Raw genomic sequence first — 18,773 nt, forward strand, 5'->3', positions numbered from 1 at the left:
AATTTTGCTGCAGGGAACTTGCTAAAATGCGTGCCATTGAGTTACAAAGTTTCGAATTTGCCACTTCACAAACGGGAAGGAAGATTTGTATCCCTGTTAAGTGACAACTTCAAAATCGTATAACTCAACTCCTTTGACAGGCAGGATGATAATTGTACCCTTATTGCATAGCTTGACATAAAGAGAAGCCAATGGCATGCAATCTAGCAAATTCCCTGCAGCAAAATTTTTTTAAAGCTTTCAGCATAAGTGCACTAGGACTTGTTGTACATAAAATTAAATAATACAGTAAAACCTCGTTAATTCGAAATCGCTTAATTCGAACTTCCAGTTAATTCGAACTGACGGCCGGGTCCCGGCAAAGCCCTGTGTATTTCAATGGGTCAAAACTCCCGATAATTCGAATATGCCGGTATCCACGTCGGTTAATTCGAACTAGGCGCCGATGGCTGGCATTGCTCCTCGCATATAGAAATCACCTCGTAGCAAATACAATGCGCTGAAAATTTTTAAAAAATGCAGAATGATGAGAAAAAAAATAAGCCAGCACGCACGAGGTGAGACGTGAATTTCGTTGCCCGAACCAACCCTCCGGTGCATGCCGTAGCAGGTTTTCGCTGCCGGAGCGTCGAAGCATTGGCTTGTCTATTTTTGGCTGACGCGCGGTCTCGCGAGTAGCGACCGTACCGCGGGCGCCGCCTATGCTCCGGCCACGGTGGTGTGCAGCTCGGGAAGCGAAGAGACTTTCCTTTCCTTCATCCTGCACGCAGCACCCGGCCCCTCTTGCGCCTAGTCTTTGTTGCCGCGGTGTCTAGCGAAGTTTGTGTTGCGTGATATTCCTCGTTTGTTTGGTATCTCGCTGGTGACGTCTCATCGACTGTGGCAATCATGGCAAACCGAGGAAAGTACTCCGCAAAGGATTTAAAGACGAAGGTGGAGATATTACAGGAGGTCGAACGTGGTCTCCTAACAAAGACAGCGATCGCAGAGAAGTTTGCAGTCAAGAAAAGCACGCTGTCCACATACCTCAAGAACAAGGACTCGATCTTCAATGCGTATCAAAAGGAGATGGAGCCCTCGCGGAAACGACTAAGAACATCGGCTCATCCAGAGATGGAGGATGCTGTAATGGCATGGATTAAGGACGTTCACAGCAGGAACATTCCACTAAGTGGACCAATAATTGCCGCAAAGGCAGTGGACTTCGCCAACCAGATGGGCATAAGTGACTTCAGCGCATCGGAAGGCTGGTTGTCGCGTTTCAAGGCCCGTCACGGACTTACGTTTAAAAGCGTTTGTGGAGAGGCAGCCGCAGTCGATGAAGAAACGTGTCAAAATTGGATCTCAGGTCAACTAAAGGACTACCTTGCCGATTACTCGCTCAGCGATGTGTTCGATGCAGATGAAACCGCGCTTTATTTTAAGTTGCTGCCGAACAAGACTGTCAGTTACAAAGGCGACACGTGTTCAGGCGGGAAGAGAAGCAAGGAAAGAGTGACGGTGTTGGTGTGCGCAAGCGCGACTGGCACGGAACGTTGCCGCTTGCTAGTTATAGGCAAAGCAGCGAAGCCTCGCTGCTTTAAAGGGCTAAAAACTCTCCCTGTTGATTATACTTTCAACAGAAAGTCGTGGATGACGCGAGCAATTTTCACGGATTGGCTGCGCACACTCGACAGGAAGTTCGCGGCACAGAACAGGAATGTTCTGTCGTTCGTCGACAACTGTTCAGCCCATTGCGACATCAGCGGACTGAAGGCGATCCGTCTGGCATTTCTGCCAAAAAACACTACGGCTGTGCTGCAGCCTATGGACCTTGGGGTTATTAAAAACCTCAAAACACTGTACAGGCGCCACCTCCTAGAGCGGATTCTTGTGTGTATGGACAGCGGCAAATCGTACGACGTTAATCTCCTCGGAGCCTGCCACATGCTAGCAACATCGTGGAATGCTGTCAAGGCGGACACAGTCGCGAACTGTTACCGAAAGTGCGGCTTCATTGAAGGCCCAGAAGCCTGCAGCACGGCAGAGCTGGATGCTCAGTGTGATGACTCCGTCGCGCTGCACCCTGCCTACGCTGCTTTATCGGAGGGTGTTGACTTCCAGAGCTTCGTAGACGTTGACAGCGGCGTGGAGACATTGGGGCCGTTAAGCGATGCCGAGATTATTGAAGCGGCCTGCGGTGACCAGACGCCGCACAACTCGGGCGTGGCGAGCACAGCTGACAGCGACGACGAGTCCGACGGAGGCGACGATCCATTGCCACCCCCGAGTGCATGTGAAACAGCGTCGGCACTCGATCTGGCTGCGCGCTACTTCTCCGCCGATGATAATTCGGACGCTGCGTTGGAGCTGTTGGGCAAGTTGCAGACGATGCTTGTCGAGTCAGGGCAAAGAAAACGAAAACAAATGCGCATCACCGATTATTTTTCTCTTTGATATGCTTTGCCAATCTGCTGTTAATAAACATGTTTTTGAAGCATAGTGTCATATTTAATCATTAAGCTTGCTGCTTACGTGAATGCATTTTGATGTTAGCTCCAACCGCATAAACAAATTAACTTTATTTCCTTCGACATTCGGGCTCTATGATTCTAATTCGCGCAATCGCCCGCCGCAAATGTGTAGTAGCGCGTAGTAAGAGATAACGATCTCAGATATGCCTGTTTTAGATTCGGCCCGTGCTGCCGGGCGTGATGGCCGCTTTTTTTAGCGCCCGCTCGTTAATTCATACTCCGCTTAATTCGAACAATTTTCCGGTCCCCCTCGAGTTCGAATTAACGAGGTTTTACTGTATATCTGGAATCAGCATGCACAAATGCATGTTTCCTGAAGATATCATAATTGCGAATTCATTAATGAAAAAATTTTATGGGACCCCCTTCCTGCCCACGAGGAACATCTTGAGAGGGAAAGGTAAGCACTACGGGGGGGATACAATAAATATGGAGTGGGTATGAGAGTCCAGCTATCTGAGCCTAAAGAGGTGTGCAGCTTACCCGTACACGGTGGGCGAAGATTCACCAGCATAGCACAGAGGAGGCTCCAGAGCCGTTGATAAACCCCAGGAAAGCCGCTCAACCACCTGACCATCCTAGTTGTATGGGGGCCATACAGCACACTGTGCTGTAAGAGGGAGGATGGGCTCGGGGTGCAAAGGCAGGCACTCACTGCATGCGTGATGCAATCCAGCTCATGACGTCACTTGCACAAAATGGCTGCCCCCATGGGCCACACTTGTGTGACTGGGCCTAGCCGTGTGCGAGCTGAGAAATGAGCTCTAAGGCAAAAGAGATTCAACTGGGGCTAGTTGGAAATGCATCCTTGAAGGTATTGGTAGCACTCACCAATACCTTCAAGGAGGTCTAAGGATCCCTACAGAAGTAATCAAGGGCTGTGGAAGGGTGTAATGGTTCCAGGACTTTTGTGAATGCGATATGGTGCTTGAAATCAGATATGGCACAAAGGCTAGAGATTAACCATCTCACAGTGGGGTCCATGGAAAGAGAACTGCTTGGGGAATGCAGCTTGATCGTCCTTTCAGGTGCCGCAGCCTCAAGTGCTGAGAAAAATATCATTTGAGGAAAGATTACGAAAAGCTGCCACGGTGGCTCGGTGGTTATGGTGCTCGGCTGCTCACCCTCAAGACGTGGGTTCGATCTCAGCCGCGGCGGTCACATTTCGATGGAGGCAAAAATATTAGAGGCTCGTGTACTGTGCAATCTCAGTGCACGATAAGAACCCAAGGTGGTCAAAATTATCGGGAGCCCTTCACTAAGGCATCTTTTTTTTTTTTTATTCGAGAAGTGTGCCATGAGGCATAAGTTGAAAAAGGAAAGGGGGGAAGGAATGCACGGGATTGAAAGTTAAAAGAAGGAGTGAAGAACCGTTGCGCTGAGGTAGTCGCAGAGGTTGTTAATGAAACGGTTGTCCATTGTCCACTTCACGAAGTCACTTTCGCGGTTCCACCGCAGGCCCACCTCCCTGAGGAGCCGTTTTCTGATAGCAGCCGTCGCTGGGCACGTCCACAACAAGTGCCGCACATCACATATGTCCGGTGCAGCGCCACAGTGAGGGCACCTGTCAGGTAGTGGCAGATCTTTGGCACGCCACCGATGACGGACAGATGGTGTCAGAGCCGCCCCTGCCCGAATCTCTCATAGCCTGAGTCGCTTTGGGACGTTAAACCCAGTAAAACCAAACAAGACTGCAAAAACTGAATGAGAAGAGGTGGGCATCCAGAGTCTGCAGGTATTCATAGAGTGAAAATACAGACATACAATGGAGGGAAAGGAAATGACTAGAAAGCATACGGCAGGCTACACAGGCAACAAGGAAGAGGAAGAGGAAGCTTCTGCGTGTCGGGAGCGGGGACAGCGGAGAGCACCGACTGGCGGCGCTATGTGAGGAGTCCATTTCCTGGGGCAGCAGCGAGGGGAAGACAGAGAGGGAACATGTGGGTAGAATCATGGGTGGAAGCACATACTTCCGCAGTCTGTCTATGGCGACGGTGCGGCCACGTGCGTCCTCTAGCTCAGACGCGGCGCCCCCACCCTCCCCACCCCACTCATAGCGGCGTTGCGTGAGCTGCGTTGGAGGTGGCGGCGGCTGCTGCTACAGTTGCGCTATTTGCACGATCACGAAACATTTCTACACGTTTACGACTTCAAGTAACGCTGTTTTCTGTGCACATTTGCAAGGTGATTGCACCTACATTTATTTCTTATTCTGGTTTCTGTTCTACAGTGTCCTTTTGACTCTTCTTGCTAAAACTGCATGTAACAAAAACCTGGATGTGACGAAAAATCTCGTGCTTTTTCAGTGTCGCTATGACCAGGTTTAACTGTAATTCATTCAGTTTAATGCGCAAGTTGACACTGTCCACCTCCTTAGTTCAAAGGGGGCACCATAGTAGTACCTGTCTACCTTGTGAGAATATAACTAAAGGCAGGTGCTAGGTGGGAAAGAAGGGCAGTGAAGTAAAGGTTGTCTGCATGTGAGGCATGCATGTTGGAGTTGTGTGTCATACCACTGAAGCATGACAAATGTAATGGATTTCATTGAAAAAAAACCAAAAAAAAACCTGATGACAAGGCTGAAAGGAGCAACCTAGTTTTTCGTAAACATCAAAGGAACTTTTGCATGCTGTGATGTAGTAGCTGTTGGTCTAGGAGAGAAATGAGCTAGAATTACTGTAAAACCTCAGTAAGTCATTGGGATCATGAAAAATGTTCAAATTAGCCAGGTTTTGAAATTAACCGAGCACAGCAAAAAAAAAAAGATACCCTGGCAAAAAATTTCATTGCAGGAATGCGCTCCGTATATTGAACAAATTTTGCGATTAGCATATACTGCATGAAAGTCTACCCCCAACTCGTAGACCTGCTGGCCACAAAAAAAAGTCTCCAAATATAAGTGAAGAACCAATCGGGCTTGGGCAGACTGTTGCTTCGAATTATCCAAATTTTCATTAGAAACTACGGTACCTCAGAAATTCTTTGAATTATCTGGGATTTCGAATTAACAATGTTTTACTACTTTTATTGCTCATTTTCTGAAAATTTCTCACAAATGCAAAGTTGCAAAGGTGGCTAGTGGCATCCTCCTCCTAATGGTCTGAATCCTAGGATCTCTTCCATCATGGGTCATTCAGGTGCATTCGTGTCTCTTTTAGCCGTTGCAAGGTAATGGACCCGGTTGGTAGTGGTTTAATTTTCTAAGACTTCACATATTGCCTAGTCTGAGCGCGTGGATGTACTGAACCAGCAGAACTGTTTGGTGGTGAATTCCTAATTTGTGCCCATGCCAGATACCGTTGGCACAGAATGGTGCATTGCTCACTGCAAGGTCACTTTGCTCCATAGGTGGTGTAGCGAGTGCCATCTGTGGAAGCTTTCTATAACTGGACTTGCTTAGAAAGTTCGTTGCCATCAAAGAAACGTTTTGCCACAGTACCGTATTTACACGATTGTAAGTCAATCCCCGCATTTCACATTTCTGAAAAAAGAAGCTTGGAGGTCGTTTAAGCTTGGCCTTTAATAATAGAATGCGATAGCACTATCCTGCTGCCTCCGCTTATCGCCAGCCGCTATAGACTGTCGCGCGCTGGAGCACCCGTAGGCATATCCAAAACGAAAATGTATTAGTCACTCGACTACTCTACACTTGCGGCGTTGTCTTCATTAGCGCTGCCATCGTGATCAGTGCTGCGGTCCCACAGCTTGTCATTCTAACGTCGTCGCGCAGTGAAATCCCGCACTTTGCAAACAGCCACATCACGACATCGCGTGGAACAGCTGAAAATTTTGCCTCGCTGCAGCTGCCACACCTGATCAACCGTTGTGAAGATCGAACTTGCGGCCCGGTGCGCAGTTGTTTGTACCCTCGGTGTAAAGGATGACAGCCATCTCGAATGTAGCCGTGAACGAGCGCTGGTCGCTTACTGGACCCGGAGCACAAATAACAAATGACGAAGCACTACATTAAGAAATTGTGAAACGCGGCAGGCAGTAGTCAAATGCGTCAGAGCCAAAGAGAAACTATGCGTGAGCAGCGTCGGCTCTTCCGTCGGCTACCGACACTCCCCAGCACCTCTGCGTTTCTGAGTGGGGGTGTTGCCGCGATTGGAACAGCGGTCCTTCCATCAACTATCAGCGCTCCCTTGAGTGTCGAGTGCGCAGTTGAAAGTAAACAAAAAAAACTGGCAATGTCTGCTAAAAGTAGAACGTGAATGCGTTATCGGCCTCTGCCGCTCATCAGCTGCCGCAATCTGCGGCCACTTGTGGGGAGTGGGCTGGTACGATTTGCTGCTTATCGACAGCCACCATCGGCGGCCTTCGCGCGGGTTGGGGATGCCGGTTCTGCGCGTTGACTTAGCAGCTGCTCAAGGCCAGCACGAAGAGCGATGCGACAGAGCCGTGCAGCAAAAATGCAACCACGCTGTAGCATGCCTAATATCTCGTTTGTTTCGCCTTCACTTATGGTGTGATGCTTTGGTTTCGATTTTAAGTCTACACCCCCCCTTTCGGATTTTCAAATTTTGAAAAATAGGTCGACTTACAATAGTGTAAATACGGTATGTAATGCTGAAAGTTGGCAATTTTTGGTAGGAATGTTCCATAATAAGTGTTACAGATATACTCTTTTCAGATAACATTGCAGCAGGAGCCTGAAGTACTCGGTTGTGTGAGAGAAGATGGCGGGTTTAGGCTCCATTGTGAAGAAAAGTTTTCAAGCAGTGTGGCGATGCAGTTGATGAAAGTTATGGTTGTGCAGATAAAGTGTGCCGTGGACCTGCGGATGGGCTGCTTCTTCCCAAAGAGCGCTATCCTGGTGTTCCCTTACTGCGCTTATGGGACGCTGCTGGTGAGTCTCCCACAGGTCTTCATCTGTTTTACTCCTAGGGGCCAAGCACACAAGTTACTGAGTGCCACTTGCAGAAAGTACCACTTGCAGTGAGTGTGCTCTTGAATAGCTGAACCAGAGTCCTTCAATACTTCTAATGGTCACAAAAGTCCCTTGAAGTTTGTTCTTAGGACAAGAGTGGCCACTGCAGATCGAAGAGCTACGAGTGGTGAACCACGCCGGTGTATTTATGGTGTGGTTTATTGAACCCAGTTTATTATTTCATTTTCTCAATTTCATTTTCTCAATATTTCATGCGAAATTGAGGCGGTGGTTCTGTATCTGCTACAGTCGACGACTGGTTTTTTGGGCGCCTAATTTTTCGGACTTTTTTCCGGCCCCAGGACATACCTCATAAGGTCAGTGTACAGTCGAACACAGATATATCGAACTCGAAGGGGATCGCGAATTAATTCGATATATTAAAAATTCGATATAAAAAAATACAGGCCCAGAGACTTTACCTGTGGCGGACGTTGACCTACCGATCGGAGCATTCAAGAATGACAACTATTTCCGCACACACGACGCAACGTAATGCTTTATTTGCGTGAAAAAAAAATCGTTTATGTTGGTCTGCTTCTTCACCTTGCAAATGAAATTAAAGACACCAACCTCGATCTTATCGAGGCTGTTCAGGTGCGAAAGCCCGGTTCCTTCCATGTCGCCGCAACAACGGCGAATCAAGCTGAACGCGGCCGCCACTTCAGCGCCGGAGTACGAGCGTGTAGCCGCCCCCTCGTCTGGACGATCTTCGTCGCCACTCGAGCTGTCGGCCTGGGTCCCTGCAACTGCAGCTACAATGTCCTCGTCGGCGAGGCTCGCAACAGCCTGAACATTGCTGTCAACGTTCACAAAATCGTCAGCAGACATTTCGGCTGGAACGGCGGCCGGGAAAAGGGACGACAACTCGCGAAACACGTCCATGCGCTCGTTGTCGCCGTCTTCGCAGGTTTCGGAAAGTTTGGCCGTCACGAGGCCTGCCTTCCGGAAGCAGTTGGCCACGGTATCCTGCTTCACGTCTCTCCAGGCACCCGTCATCATTTGAATGGCGCCCAGTAAACAGCTGACGCGTCATCCACGCCTTCTTATTGAAGGCGTAGCGAACGGGGAGCTGCTTACAGTTTTTGAAGCAGCGCGGTGCCCTTGCTTTTCCGATCACAAAGGGCTGGAACTTTTGAAAGCCATCCATGTTAGCAGCGAGCAGAACGCTCACGCAGACTTTGCTCATCTTGCCCCCGTGACACGTGCTGCCGCGGACGTCGAGCGTCTTGCTGGGCAGCATCTGCCAAAACAACCCGGTCTCGTCGGCGTTGAAGATTTCCGCGGGTGAAAACTTCGCGCAAATTTCCGGCCGTTCCTTCGAAATCCACTGCTGGATATCCTGGCTGATGACGGCTCCACTTTCCCCAGAAATGGTTTTGCCAACTATCTTATGGCGGTTCTTTTGTCATCACCGAGTGCAGCGGCAAACCATTTGGCTTTAGCCATTAGCATTGGGCCATCCACCGGAATGTTCTTAGCCCGCACCTCTAAAAACCACGCATAGAGAGCCTTTTCAACTTCTTCGTGGGCAGGAGCGCGCACACGACAAGCTCCCGACGTTCGTTGCTCCGCCGCTTTCGACTTTGTGTCCGCCTTGTTTTTTAACAAAGTGCTTAGAGTGCTCCGAGGAATCCAGAAGTCGTCTGCCACCGTCGAACTTTTCTCGCCCGCCTCAACACGCTGAATGGCTTTCAGCTTTGTCGCAAAGTCCAGGTTCTTGCGCTTCTTGAGGCTGCTTGTGCTTGCTGCGGCCATTGCTTCCGCGTCAGCTCACCACGATCCAGTCACACGTGTCGTGAGACGCACGCAAAACAATAATGAACACGAAACACAACAACGCGCACAAAACACAAGAATTCACGGGCGCAGCCTCCGCCAACAAAGCGCTCGCCATGGCCACCTCCGAGGGCAACAGCGACGTACGAAAGGCACGAGCTGTGGTTGGCTGAGCAAAACTTGTGAAAAAGCAACAAGAAAAAAAAAGGCAAAAGGAGGAGGCCGCCGGCACCTTCGTTCCTGGCTACCTTTTCCAAGCCGATCACTATGGTTATGCGGGGGAAGGATGAGAGACATTGGGAGAGAGAAAAAAACTGTTCCGCAAGTCGGAGAGCGTGCGCAGTGGGAATACAGTCATAGCCTCCTCTATTTATAGAGGAGGCTATGGTACAGTCCGAGCCTCCCTCCCCCTCGCTCTCACACTTTTCCGAGCCTTTCGGGGGAGGCGTGGAGCTCGCAGGTGCAGAAAGTGCCTAGATCGCGCGGCGTTCTATATATCCAATGGCGGGTAAAAATATCGTTCGATATAAACGTACCAATTTCTATACTTTTACACAGAATTTTCAAGGGGATAATTTACGAGTTCGATACAGACAATAATTCGATATATCCGGGTTCGATCGATATATCCGTGTTTGACTGTATTACGTGGCTCAATATTTCGGACACTTTAGGGAGGGCTGTTCGATTTTTCAGACTTTCCAAGTGTAAATCGGGCCAACTGCCGCACATATTGAGCTGTGTCGCCGCCATCTTGTTTGTTTACATTTTCCTCCCATAGCCTCTTAACCGGTGTCGGTCTTGCATGCTGGTTCCTCAGCTAATCGGACGCTGGATTGAGGCTGTAATATGCTAGCAGCTTCCGCTTCTGCAACAACGTCACTGCCGTAACCCCCCAATGCTTTTTTCATTCCTTTTTCTTTTCTTCCTTCGACTGCCTGTTTGTGTTTTGCGATCTTAGCGAGTAGGCCTAGTCGTGGTCGTGCTGCGGAGACACGAAAACTACGTTCTGTCACTACTGTGGCTCGCATGATTGAATCGGCTTCTGGACGCTGTATCCAGAACTTTTATTTTTTACGTGCAACGTGGCAGCGAGGAGGCACTCATCGAGTCTGTGTGACAACTTCCCGACGACTGCGCCGTGTGTGCTGCTTAGCCAAGCATGCCGATTTACAATGGATAAGGAATTGATGTTGTCGCCAGCCTCTACAGTTCCGATGAAGCGAGGCAAGTACGCCACAATGTCGATGGCGGAGAAAGTGGCAATCATCAAGCTCGTCAAAGGTGGCCGATCACAGGCAGACGTCGCGAAAGAGTTCAAAATTTCCAAACAGACTCTTTAGGGCTACATGAAGAACAAGCAGAAAATTTTGGAGGCGGCGGAAAAGTCTACTGGGTGTTGTCAGAAGAATGTGAGCCAAGGCACATATCCAAAGCTCGAGGAGGCCCTCCTTGTATGGCTGAAGTCAACAGTGGCCAGCAAAGTTCCCGTCTCCGGTGCCCTCCTCAAACAGAAAGCTGAGACGATGGCGCTTCAGATGCACATTGAAGGTTTTAAGGTCAGCCACGGCTGGCTGAGAAACTTCAAAAAGCGTGCTGATCTGAGTTTTAAGAAACTGTGCGGCGAAAGTGCAGCTGTCGACAAAAGCGTCGTTGCGGACTACTGCTATGATAAGCTGCAGTCGCTTTAAGCTTATGCCAGAGAAGACTCTTGCCTTTGCTGGGGACCCTTGCCATGGTGGAAAACACAGTAAGGAGCGAATTACTGTTTTGGTCGGCAGCAATATATCGGGGACTGAAAAATTGCCGATGCTCGTCATCGGCAAGTCGAAAGCACCGAGGTGTTTTAAAGGCATTAAGTCCCTGCCTGTCTTGTACAATGCGAACAAGAAGGCATGGATAACGCAGCAGTTTTTTTGAAAGCTGTGTGCGCAAACTAGATAGTAAATTTGATCTAGAAGGCCGCAAAGTTTTGTTGTTCGTCGACAACTGCACTGCACACGGGCACATAAACAACTTGAAGTCTGTGCGAGTCGAGTTCTTGCCGCCGAACACAACAAGTATCCTACAGCCGATGGACCAAGGCGTGATACGCAACTTGAAGGTGAACTATCGGTCACGCTTGCTTTCGCGTGTGGTATTGTGCCTCGACAGTGGAAAAGTGTACTCTGTCGATTTGCTTGGAGCACTTAGCATGCTTGCCGATGCGTGGAAACCGGTGGCACCCACAACACTGCACAACTGTTTCGTTTTCGGAGTTTACGGACGTGGACAGCGAGTTGGAACTGTGCGCCGGGCTCACGGATGCAGAAATAATTCGTCAAGTGCTTGCAGAGTCCGAGAGCGACGACGACGGCGACTCTCCTGCGGCAAGCGGTCGCAACTCTTTCGTCGGCTTACGGCGACACGATGACTCTCGCCGAAATTCAAGCGGACATGCTTGCACGCAAGCGAAGCATGGTTCAGAAGACCATTAATCACCTTTTCCGGCCTCTAACTCAATAGTAACGAATAAATTGAGTTTTTTGGGGCACATTTGTTTTTTCGGACTTTTTCGCGGTTTCTTGAGGGTCCAAAAAATCAGTTGTCGACTAGTTCTGCAATCCTAGCCTGCTTAACGCTTGCTTATATGGAGGAAGAGTGCTGCTGGCAGTGCCACGGTTGGCTTTTTACCTGCCATCTTCTGGGAGCTGTGTTGAGATTTTTCATGCTTAATGGGACATTAAAGCCTTTCTTAAATATGCGGCGTGCTCATTAGCCTACAATAGTACTGTATTTACACAACTGTAAGTTGACTCGAATGTAACTGGACACCCCCCCCCCCTCCCAAAATCGCATGTCAGAAAATAAAAAAGCTGGAGGTCGCTTAAGCTTCGCCTGTTATAGTAGAACACGATAACATTATCGGGCTGCTGCCACTTATCGTCATTCGCGTGCAGGCATGCCTGTGGGCACATTTCAAAACAAAAATGTATTACCCTATATACTCGTGCAAGGGCCGCACCCCCAACATTGTAGCTGAAATTTTGAAAAAAAAAAAGGAAAAATATATTTTCGTCGCCAAAAGTGAAAATTCGTGCACGAGCAAATCACAAGTCGCTACTAGATGGCGCTAGCTGCTTTGAACAGCCTGTCATTGCAGTGGCTAGATCAGTAGGTGTGCCGATCGGCAAGGGACAAAGCGCAGTTTCGCGCGCCTCCACTTTATGATAACAGAACTAGAGCTGCTGTTCTCCACCCAGCGCTTGGCTGCAGGTCGTCTGCTAGTCGTTCCGGTTGCATTTAGCTTTTCGCTCACCCCTATTTTGCCTCACAACGTTACTCTTTGTGACTAAATCCATGTACTTCAAGAAAATAACTTTTCTGCGAAAAACTGGCTTTCAAAATTGCGAAAATCGCCGCTCCCTAAGGTCCGCCTACAAGCGATAATATCACTCTATGTGGGTGATAGTCATGTATTTGTCATCTCCGCGCCCTCTCATATCACAATACAGTCGAGCCCGCTTGTAACGAACATGAGCGTCATGCGGCGTCCGTTCGTTATATCCCGAAGTTCGTAGTAAGTGGACCACAGCTTGAAGACAGTTGCTTGTCAAAACAGAAAATTTTTTCTTTGCGAAAAAAGTCCGTGATGGACGTCTGTTTCTACAGTGCAGATACGATGAGGGATGTTTCCAGTTTATTTAAAGGAGAAGCGTGCTATCGCCGAGGCCATTGGCATAGACAAGTTGTCTGAGGCTCTCTATGTAGCTCATTGCTACAGGCACGTTTATGGGTGCTGGCTCCGAAGTTTCATCCTCATCCGATCCCTCCACGTCACTTTCGTCCCGCACTTCAAAACCGATGGCCTTGTCCGTGCACGGTTCTGCAGTGTTGACGTCGTAATCGACAGAAATAAAATCATTCCAACCAATGTCATGACCCCCATGTCGGAGTTGACGACGCGCTGCCACAAATCGCCGCCGGGCTGGTCATCTTCCGAAGCATCAGGCTCGGCATCAGACACTGTGTCGACGAAGCCGGCCTTGCGGAAGCAGTTCCGCTCGCCAGTGGCCGCACCCCCGCCCAGGCCGCTTTCATCATCTCTACTGAATCATCGCTGAATACAATGGAAATGGGCACGGTGTTCCCGTCTGTCATCCCGAATTACAACCAGGGCCCGAGATTTGAACGAAGGCAACAAAACGTCCGCACCGCAACAAGAGCGACAAAAGCGCGCGGTGGGGTAGACATGCAACGTGCGCAGGTGGCAATCAAGCTAATCAAGCTAAAGATACAGACGCACAGCGCCAGCGGAGAGACCAATGAGGGGCGTTCGTGAGTGTCAGTGCAGCCACCTCTTGGCTCCCACGGAAAGCCTGCTTCACGGAGCGTGGCCTCCGCAATCGACACCGGCGGCGGCGTGGTTGACTGCGGAGGCCACGCGCGGATTTGCAAGAGAGAGAAGAGAGGGGAGCGGTGTTGCGAGGAGGGGTGGGAGGGCAATGTTAGAAGGAACATCGGTGAGGAAAGGGTAGCTCACTCGAGAGCGGCGCGAAACGGGGCGGGCAGTTTGCCGGCGATGAGGCTCGGGAAAACGTGCCGCGCACCGGGCGCACAAAGGGGTCGGAGGCAGGTTATCTCGCATCACGGCGCCGGGTTTACACCGTCCATTTGCTGTAACCGATCAGCAGGGCTTAATGACGTTCGTTATACGTGTGATTTTGTGCCATTGAAACAATGTATTTTTTGACGGTTGTGCACGCCAGGCACAGGAAGAGGGTCATGACGTCGTCTTCCAGTCGATACCGGGACACTCTGTCATTGTTGGAAACGACGCAGCTGACGCTGCAGCTCGAGCGGCTCACGGCAGTGCCAACATTGTCCAGATACCGTTGACAAGAGCCGACGCAGCAAGACATCTGCGAATGGTTGCCCGAAGAGAGCTCTTAGCGTCATAGTCTTCTCCTGGCAAATCCACATGCCGTCTGCTCCGCCTAGACCCCTTACTCCTACTCAGTCCTCCTTCTGGCCTCTCCCGCTGCGATGCTACGCTTTCGCGTCTCCTGTGGCTGGAAGTGGCGTCACAAATGCCTACTCCCCCTTAATCGCAATGGCAGACTCTCCTGCGGGTGAGATCTGTGGGTGCGACGGAACTATAGAACACCTTCTTTGTAACTGCCCTCGGTGCGTGCACTCCTGGCTGCAACACTCCGTCGTTTAGATCGTCGGCTCCTTAGTGAACCCACGATTCTGGGTCCTTGGAGTAAGCCTTCATCGCAGAGGACAGCTTTGAAGGCACTCCCTTTGTTCTCTCCCCTTTCTATTTCTCCCTCCGTTCCCCTTCTCATGTGCAGGGTAGCGCACGGGTGGCCCTGCCTAGTTAACCTCCCTGCCTTTCCGTTTGTCTTTCTCTCTCTCTCTCTCTCTCCCTTGACGGTTGCGCAGGTCTCGTTCGTTATAAGCTAAAGTTCGTTTTAAGTGGGGCCGTTATATGTGGGCTCGACTGTACCAGACTGTGCGAAGCGGCCGCAAGTCATGTCGCGAACGAATGCACCCACCGCCAAGTGAAGCAAGTACAGTCGGTTCACATGGGGCAATGACGCTCGTGAAGACAGACAATAAAGATGTAACCCACGGGAAGACTCGTCGGGCGGAAGCCAGCGCCTCTGAATGCACTCCCCCCCCCCCCTTTCTACCACGTTTGCTGCCCCACACCGCAGGTAGCGTCGTCTAAGCCACAGCGGACGCTTCCGCTGTCCCGCTGTCCTGTTGCACCATTTTCAATGCAACTGTGTGGTCTTTGTAGGCCATCTCAATGGCAATGAAAAGTGTCCCAATATCACTGATGGCGAACAAATAGCCAAGCTATCAAAGCCATTCCATCCAATTGACTCCGTCAGCACCCGCCACCCGCTGATTCTGTTTAAATTCAAGATGGCGCCTGTCATGGTGGCGGAGAACGATTTGGCTGGGACATTTAACCCTGTCGTTAGGCAGCAGAGGTCATCGCAAACTTCTTAATCTCATCCGCCCACCTAACTTTCTGCCGCCCTCTGCTACACTTGCCTTCGCAGTGCATGCCCTGTCCAAGCCCATTTCTTCCTCTTGATTTCGACTAGGATGTCATTAACCCACGTTGGTTCCCTCACCCATTCTGCCTGCTTCCGGTCTCTTAAGTTACACCTAGCATTTTTATTTCCATGGCTCGCTGCGTTGTCCTTAACTTAAGCTGGACCCTTTTCGTTAGCCTCCACGTTTCTGCCCCGTCGGTGAGTACCGGCAAGCCACAGCAGTTGTATACTTTTCTCTTGAGGCATATTGGTAAATGGCCATTCATGATCTGAGAGAACCTGCCATATGCACTCCACCCCATTCTTATCCTTCTAGTTGTTTCCCTCTCATGATCCGTATCAGTGGTCACCACGTGGCCTAAGTAGACGTATTCCCTTACCACTTTCAGCATCTCGCTACCAATTGTGAACTGCTCTTCCCTTGCTAGACTGTTGAACATTACTTTGGTTTCCTGCATGTTAATCTTAAGGCCCACCATTCTGCTGTGCCTTTCTAACTGATCGATCATGATTTGCAGTTCACCTCCTGAGTGACTCAGCAAGGCAATGTCTTCTGTGAATCGCAGATTACTCAGGTGTTCTCCATTAACTCTTATCCCCGACTGTTCCCAATCCAGTGCTATGAAAGGCCATGGATAAGTGCTATGAAATGATAGGGGACGTACAAAAACTTCCTGTCAAACGTAAAGCAGGTGCTTTAGAAACAAAAACACAGTTCAAGTGGAAAGGCACACCGTTCGCTTAATACTCTACAAAGCAAAATATTACACCTTGATATGTCACCACCGCGATGAAAGAATATAGCATTTAAAATCAAGACACGAGCACTGCTCAACAATCCCATTTTTTTGTGCGAAAACAAGATATTGTCCAGGGACTTCGGCTTTGAGCAGGTACACCTCGTTGATCACATACCCTGCTGCACTGAAATTTCTTTCACTGCTAGCACTTGTTGCTGGCATGCATAACACCCATCTGACAAGTGCTGCAAGTTTCTGATAAGACCGCCACCACTGGAGTACGTCAGTCATGCCACCACTGGCGTGGTACTTGATAGAAAAGTATTGCTCTATTTCGTTTATTGGCTCTCGCACTGCTTCTATGTCGTACCATTCTTGGAACTCGTCCACACACATACGCTTTGGTGGAGGCGCTAAGTTGTCTTGCGCATCAGCACATTCTCTCATTGTCTCGTTTGCCAGCTTTTCTCTGACACAGTCATGCACTGCATTCCTCTCCCTGTCAGGAAGCATGCGAAGCTGATGAAATTGTGGGCACAAGAATGTTGCTGTCTTGTGCACTTCGAGTTGCAGCTTGTCTTCAAGAAATGTCTCTGCTCTGTTTCACAATCAGTGAGGTGTCGCTATGATCCACATTGAGGTGTCTTGCAAGCTTGGCAAAGCACTAACAGAAAGAGTGGTGCTTCTCTTGCTCTAGCCTGTCACTCTCCTCATTAAAAGGCCCCAAAAAATGGAATCATTTCCTTCAGGGTAGATTTGCTCACCTCAGCCTCGATTCCAAAAGAGCTTCAATTTCTTCGTACTGAATGATCACAGACTTCAGCATTGCCAGTTTTGACTATCTGGTGGGCACGTCCTGGTGCATGGCACGAGGCAATTGGCTAGCAAGTCCACTTTGCTTAAGAAAGATTACCTTCACACTCATCATGTCCTGCATTGTGGGCACTTCTGCCGTGACGAATGACTCAACAAAAATGTTTCGGAGCACTGTATTTGGAATGTGAGCCATGCAACTGATCTTGGTGTAGAGCTGTAGTGCATTTATATTAGTGCCTTGGTCAGTCACAAATAGCACATTCTTTGGGATGTCTTCCGAAAAACCATCTGCTCATTATTTCTTTCAGGATGCTTTCACCTGTCTTCCTTTCGTTCAGGAAATCGCAGGTGAACAAAACATTGCTCTGCAGGACCCAGTTATTGTCAATAAAATGGACAGTCGCAGTAATGTAGGCAAGTTTCTTAGTCGTCTGTCCACATGCCATTTGTGACTGCACACTGATTATCCTTCACTGCAACTTCAATGGAGGGTTTCTTGGCACCTCGCATTGCATTGGCTACCTCAACGGCTTTTCAAGCCACTGTTGTTGGATGTGGAAGCAGGTCACTGGCGGGAATGTTTCTGTAAAAGGCGCTAATTTTAATAAAATCTGAGCTTAAAGGGACACTGACCACCCTCTGGTCGAAAATATTTTTACCTCTCTGGTAGCGAGGCCTCGTCGCCGGAAGGCGCGACTGCAAATTTTTTTGGAAAAAACTCATTAATAGCATAGTTACAGCCATCGCAATCAAGGCGCTTCGCCATGCTCCTCTCCTTCCATTCCCTCCCCGAGATTTTTCTCTCTCGCGCCTCGTCGAGTAGGCTCCACAAGGGAAATTCGCCTTTCCTCCTTCAATGTTAGCAGGAGGCGTGGTGTCTAGTAAAGAACGTCACATGTCAATGTCGGCCCTGCCTTGAAAAGAATTGTTTTCTTCCTTTTTGCTACCTGGGATATTTCATGGGGAAGGGGGGGGGGGGGGTGGCAGTGGGGTTCCCCAACGCCCTAGTTTGCTCCTTGGGTCTCCTTTCCTTGTGGTGTTTGGTCGGGCTTTTTTTTCTTTTTCCTTCCTTGCCCCAGCCTTTTCAGTCGCGGCTCAAGGAGGCTGTTCATTGCCTGAAGTAGCCTTGGGTTGTGTACGTAGTCATCCGGAATGAAGTGTCTCCCGCAAGGCATCACATTCTTGACCGTTGGGTCTGGAAGGCTGATGCATTGGAGCCACACATGACTCAAGGCAGAATCTCCTGGCAATCTGTGCCGGATCTTGGTTCGACTCCAGTCGCTGCATGCACACCAACGACGAAACATCGTCGTTGCATTTTCCCCACACACTGAACGATCGAGAGACGCAATCGGCTCGACCACCTGAACATGTTAGCGAGCACATCTTTTCATATATCTGTTTGTTTTTGTCAGTGACATTCCTAGTTAGGGAGCCTCCTTGTCGTGCATGTATGTATCTGTATAGGTATGTGTGTGTGTATACATACACACACACATACATACATGCATACACATAATATTTATTGTGAGGCCTCCCCACCGTTTTACGACTGGAGGGACGGGAGTCGCTTTTGTTAGAAAGACACGGGGAAGCGCAGACCCCGGAATCGTCCGGCATTTCTTGGAAATGCGTGGTTGTGTTTGCACTTTTCCCTGTATGTTTATGCGTTCTATGTGTTTGTGTCTTTTCTCTGCTCCTAAGTTCCTGTCTTTCAACGGAGCCCAGAAAAACCAGGGGAGTGGCAGGGTAGACGAGATGAACAAGTACGAAGCAGTGTGTGTCCAGAGTGTGCAAGCGAGGGAAAGGCTATATGACACATGACACCACACAGCACACACACAGAACACACTGAAGCATACATAAACAGGCAGGAGTAACTAAAAACCTTGCTTTTGTGGGGGGCTTGTATGCGTGTGCGAAAACGGAAGGCGCTACGGAA

General features: G+C 49.5%; 1 protein-coding gene across 4 annotated transcripts in view; it reads left to right on the forward strand.

Moving 5' to 3' along the window:
* Window positions 1-18,773, forward strand: part of LOC144132332 (uncharacterized) — a 222,134-nt gene that overhangs the window by 191,016 nt on the left and 12,345 nt on the right. For all 4 annotated transcript variants that reach the window (XM_077664658.1, XM_077664657.1, XM_077664655.1 and 1 more), the window contains one exon: window positions 7,273-7,362. In XM_077664658.1, the coding sequence (XP_077520784.1) occupies window positions 7,273-7,362 (90 nt within the window). The remainder of the gene's footprint in view (window positions 1-7,272; window positions 7,363-18,773) is intronic.

Source organism: Amblyomma americanum, chromosome 5 (genome assembly GCF_052857255.1).
Source record: "Amblyomma americanum isolate KBUSLIRL-KWMA chromosome 5, ASM5285725v1, whole genome shotgun sequence".
NCBI classification, from domain to species: Eukaryota; Metazoa; Arthropoda; class Arachnida; order Ixodida; family Ixodidae; genus Amblyomma; species Amblyomma americanum.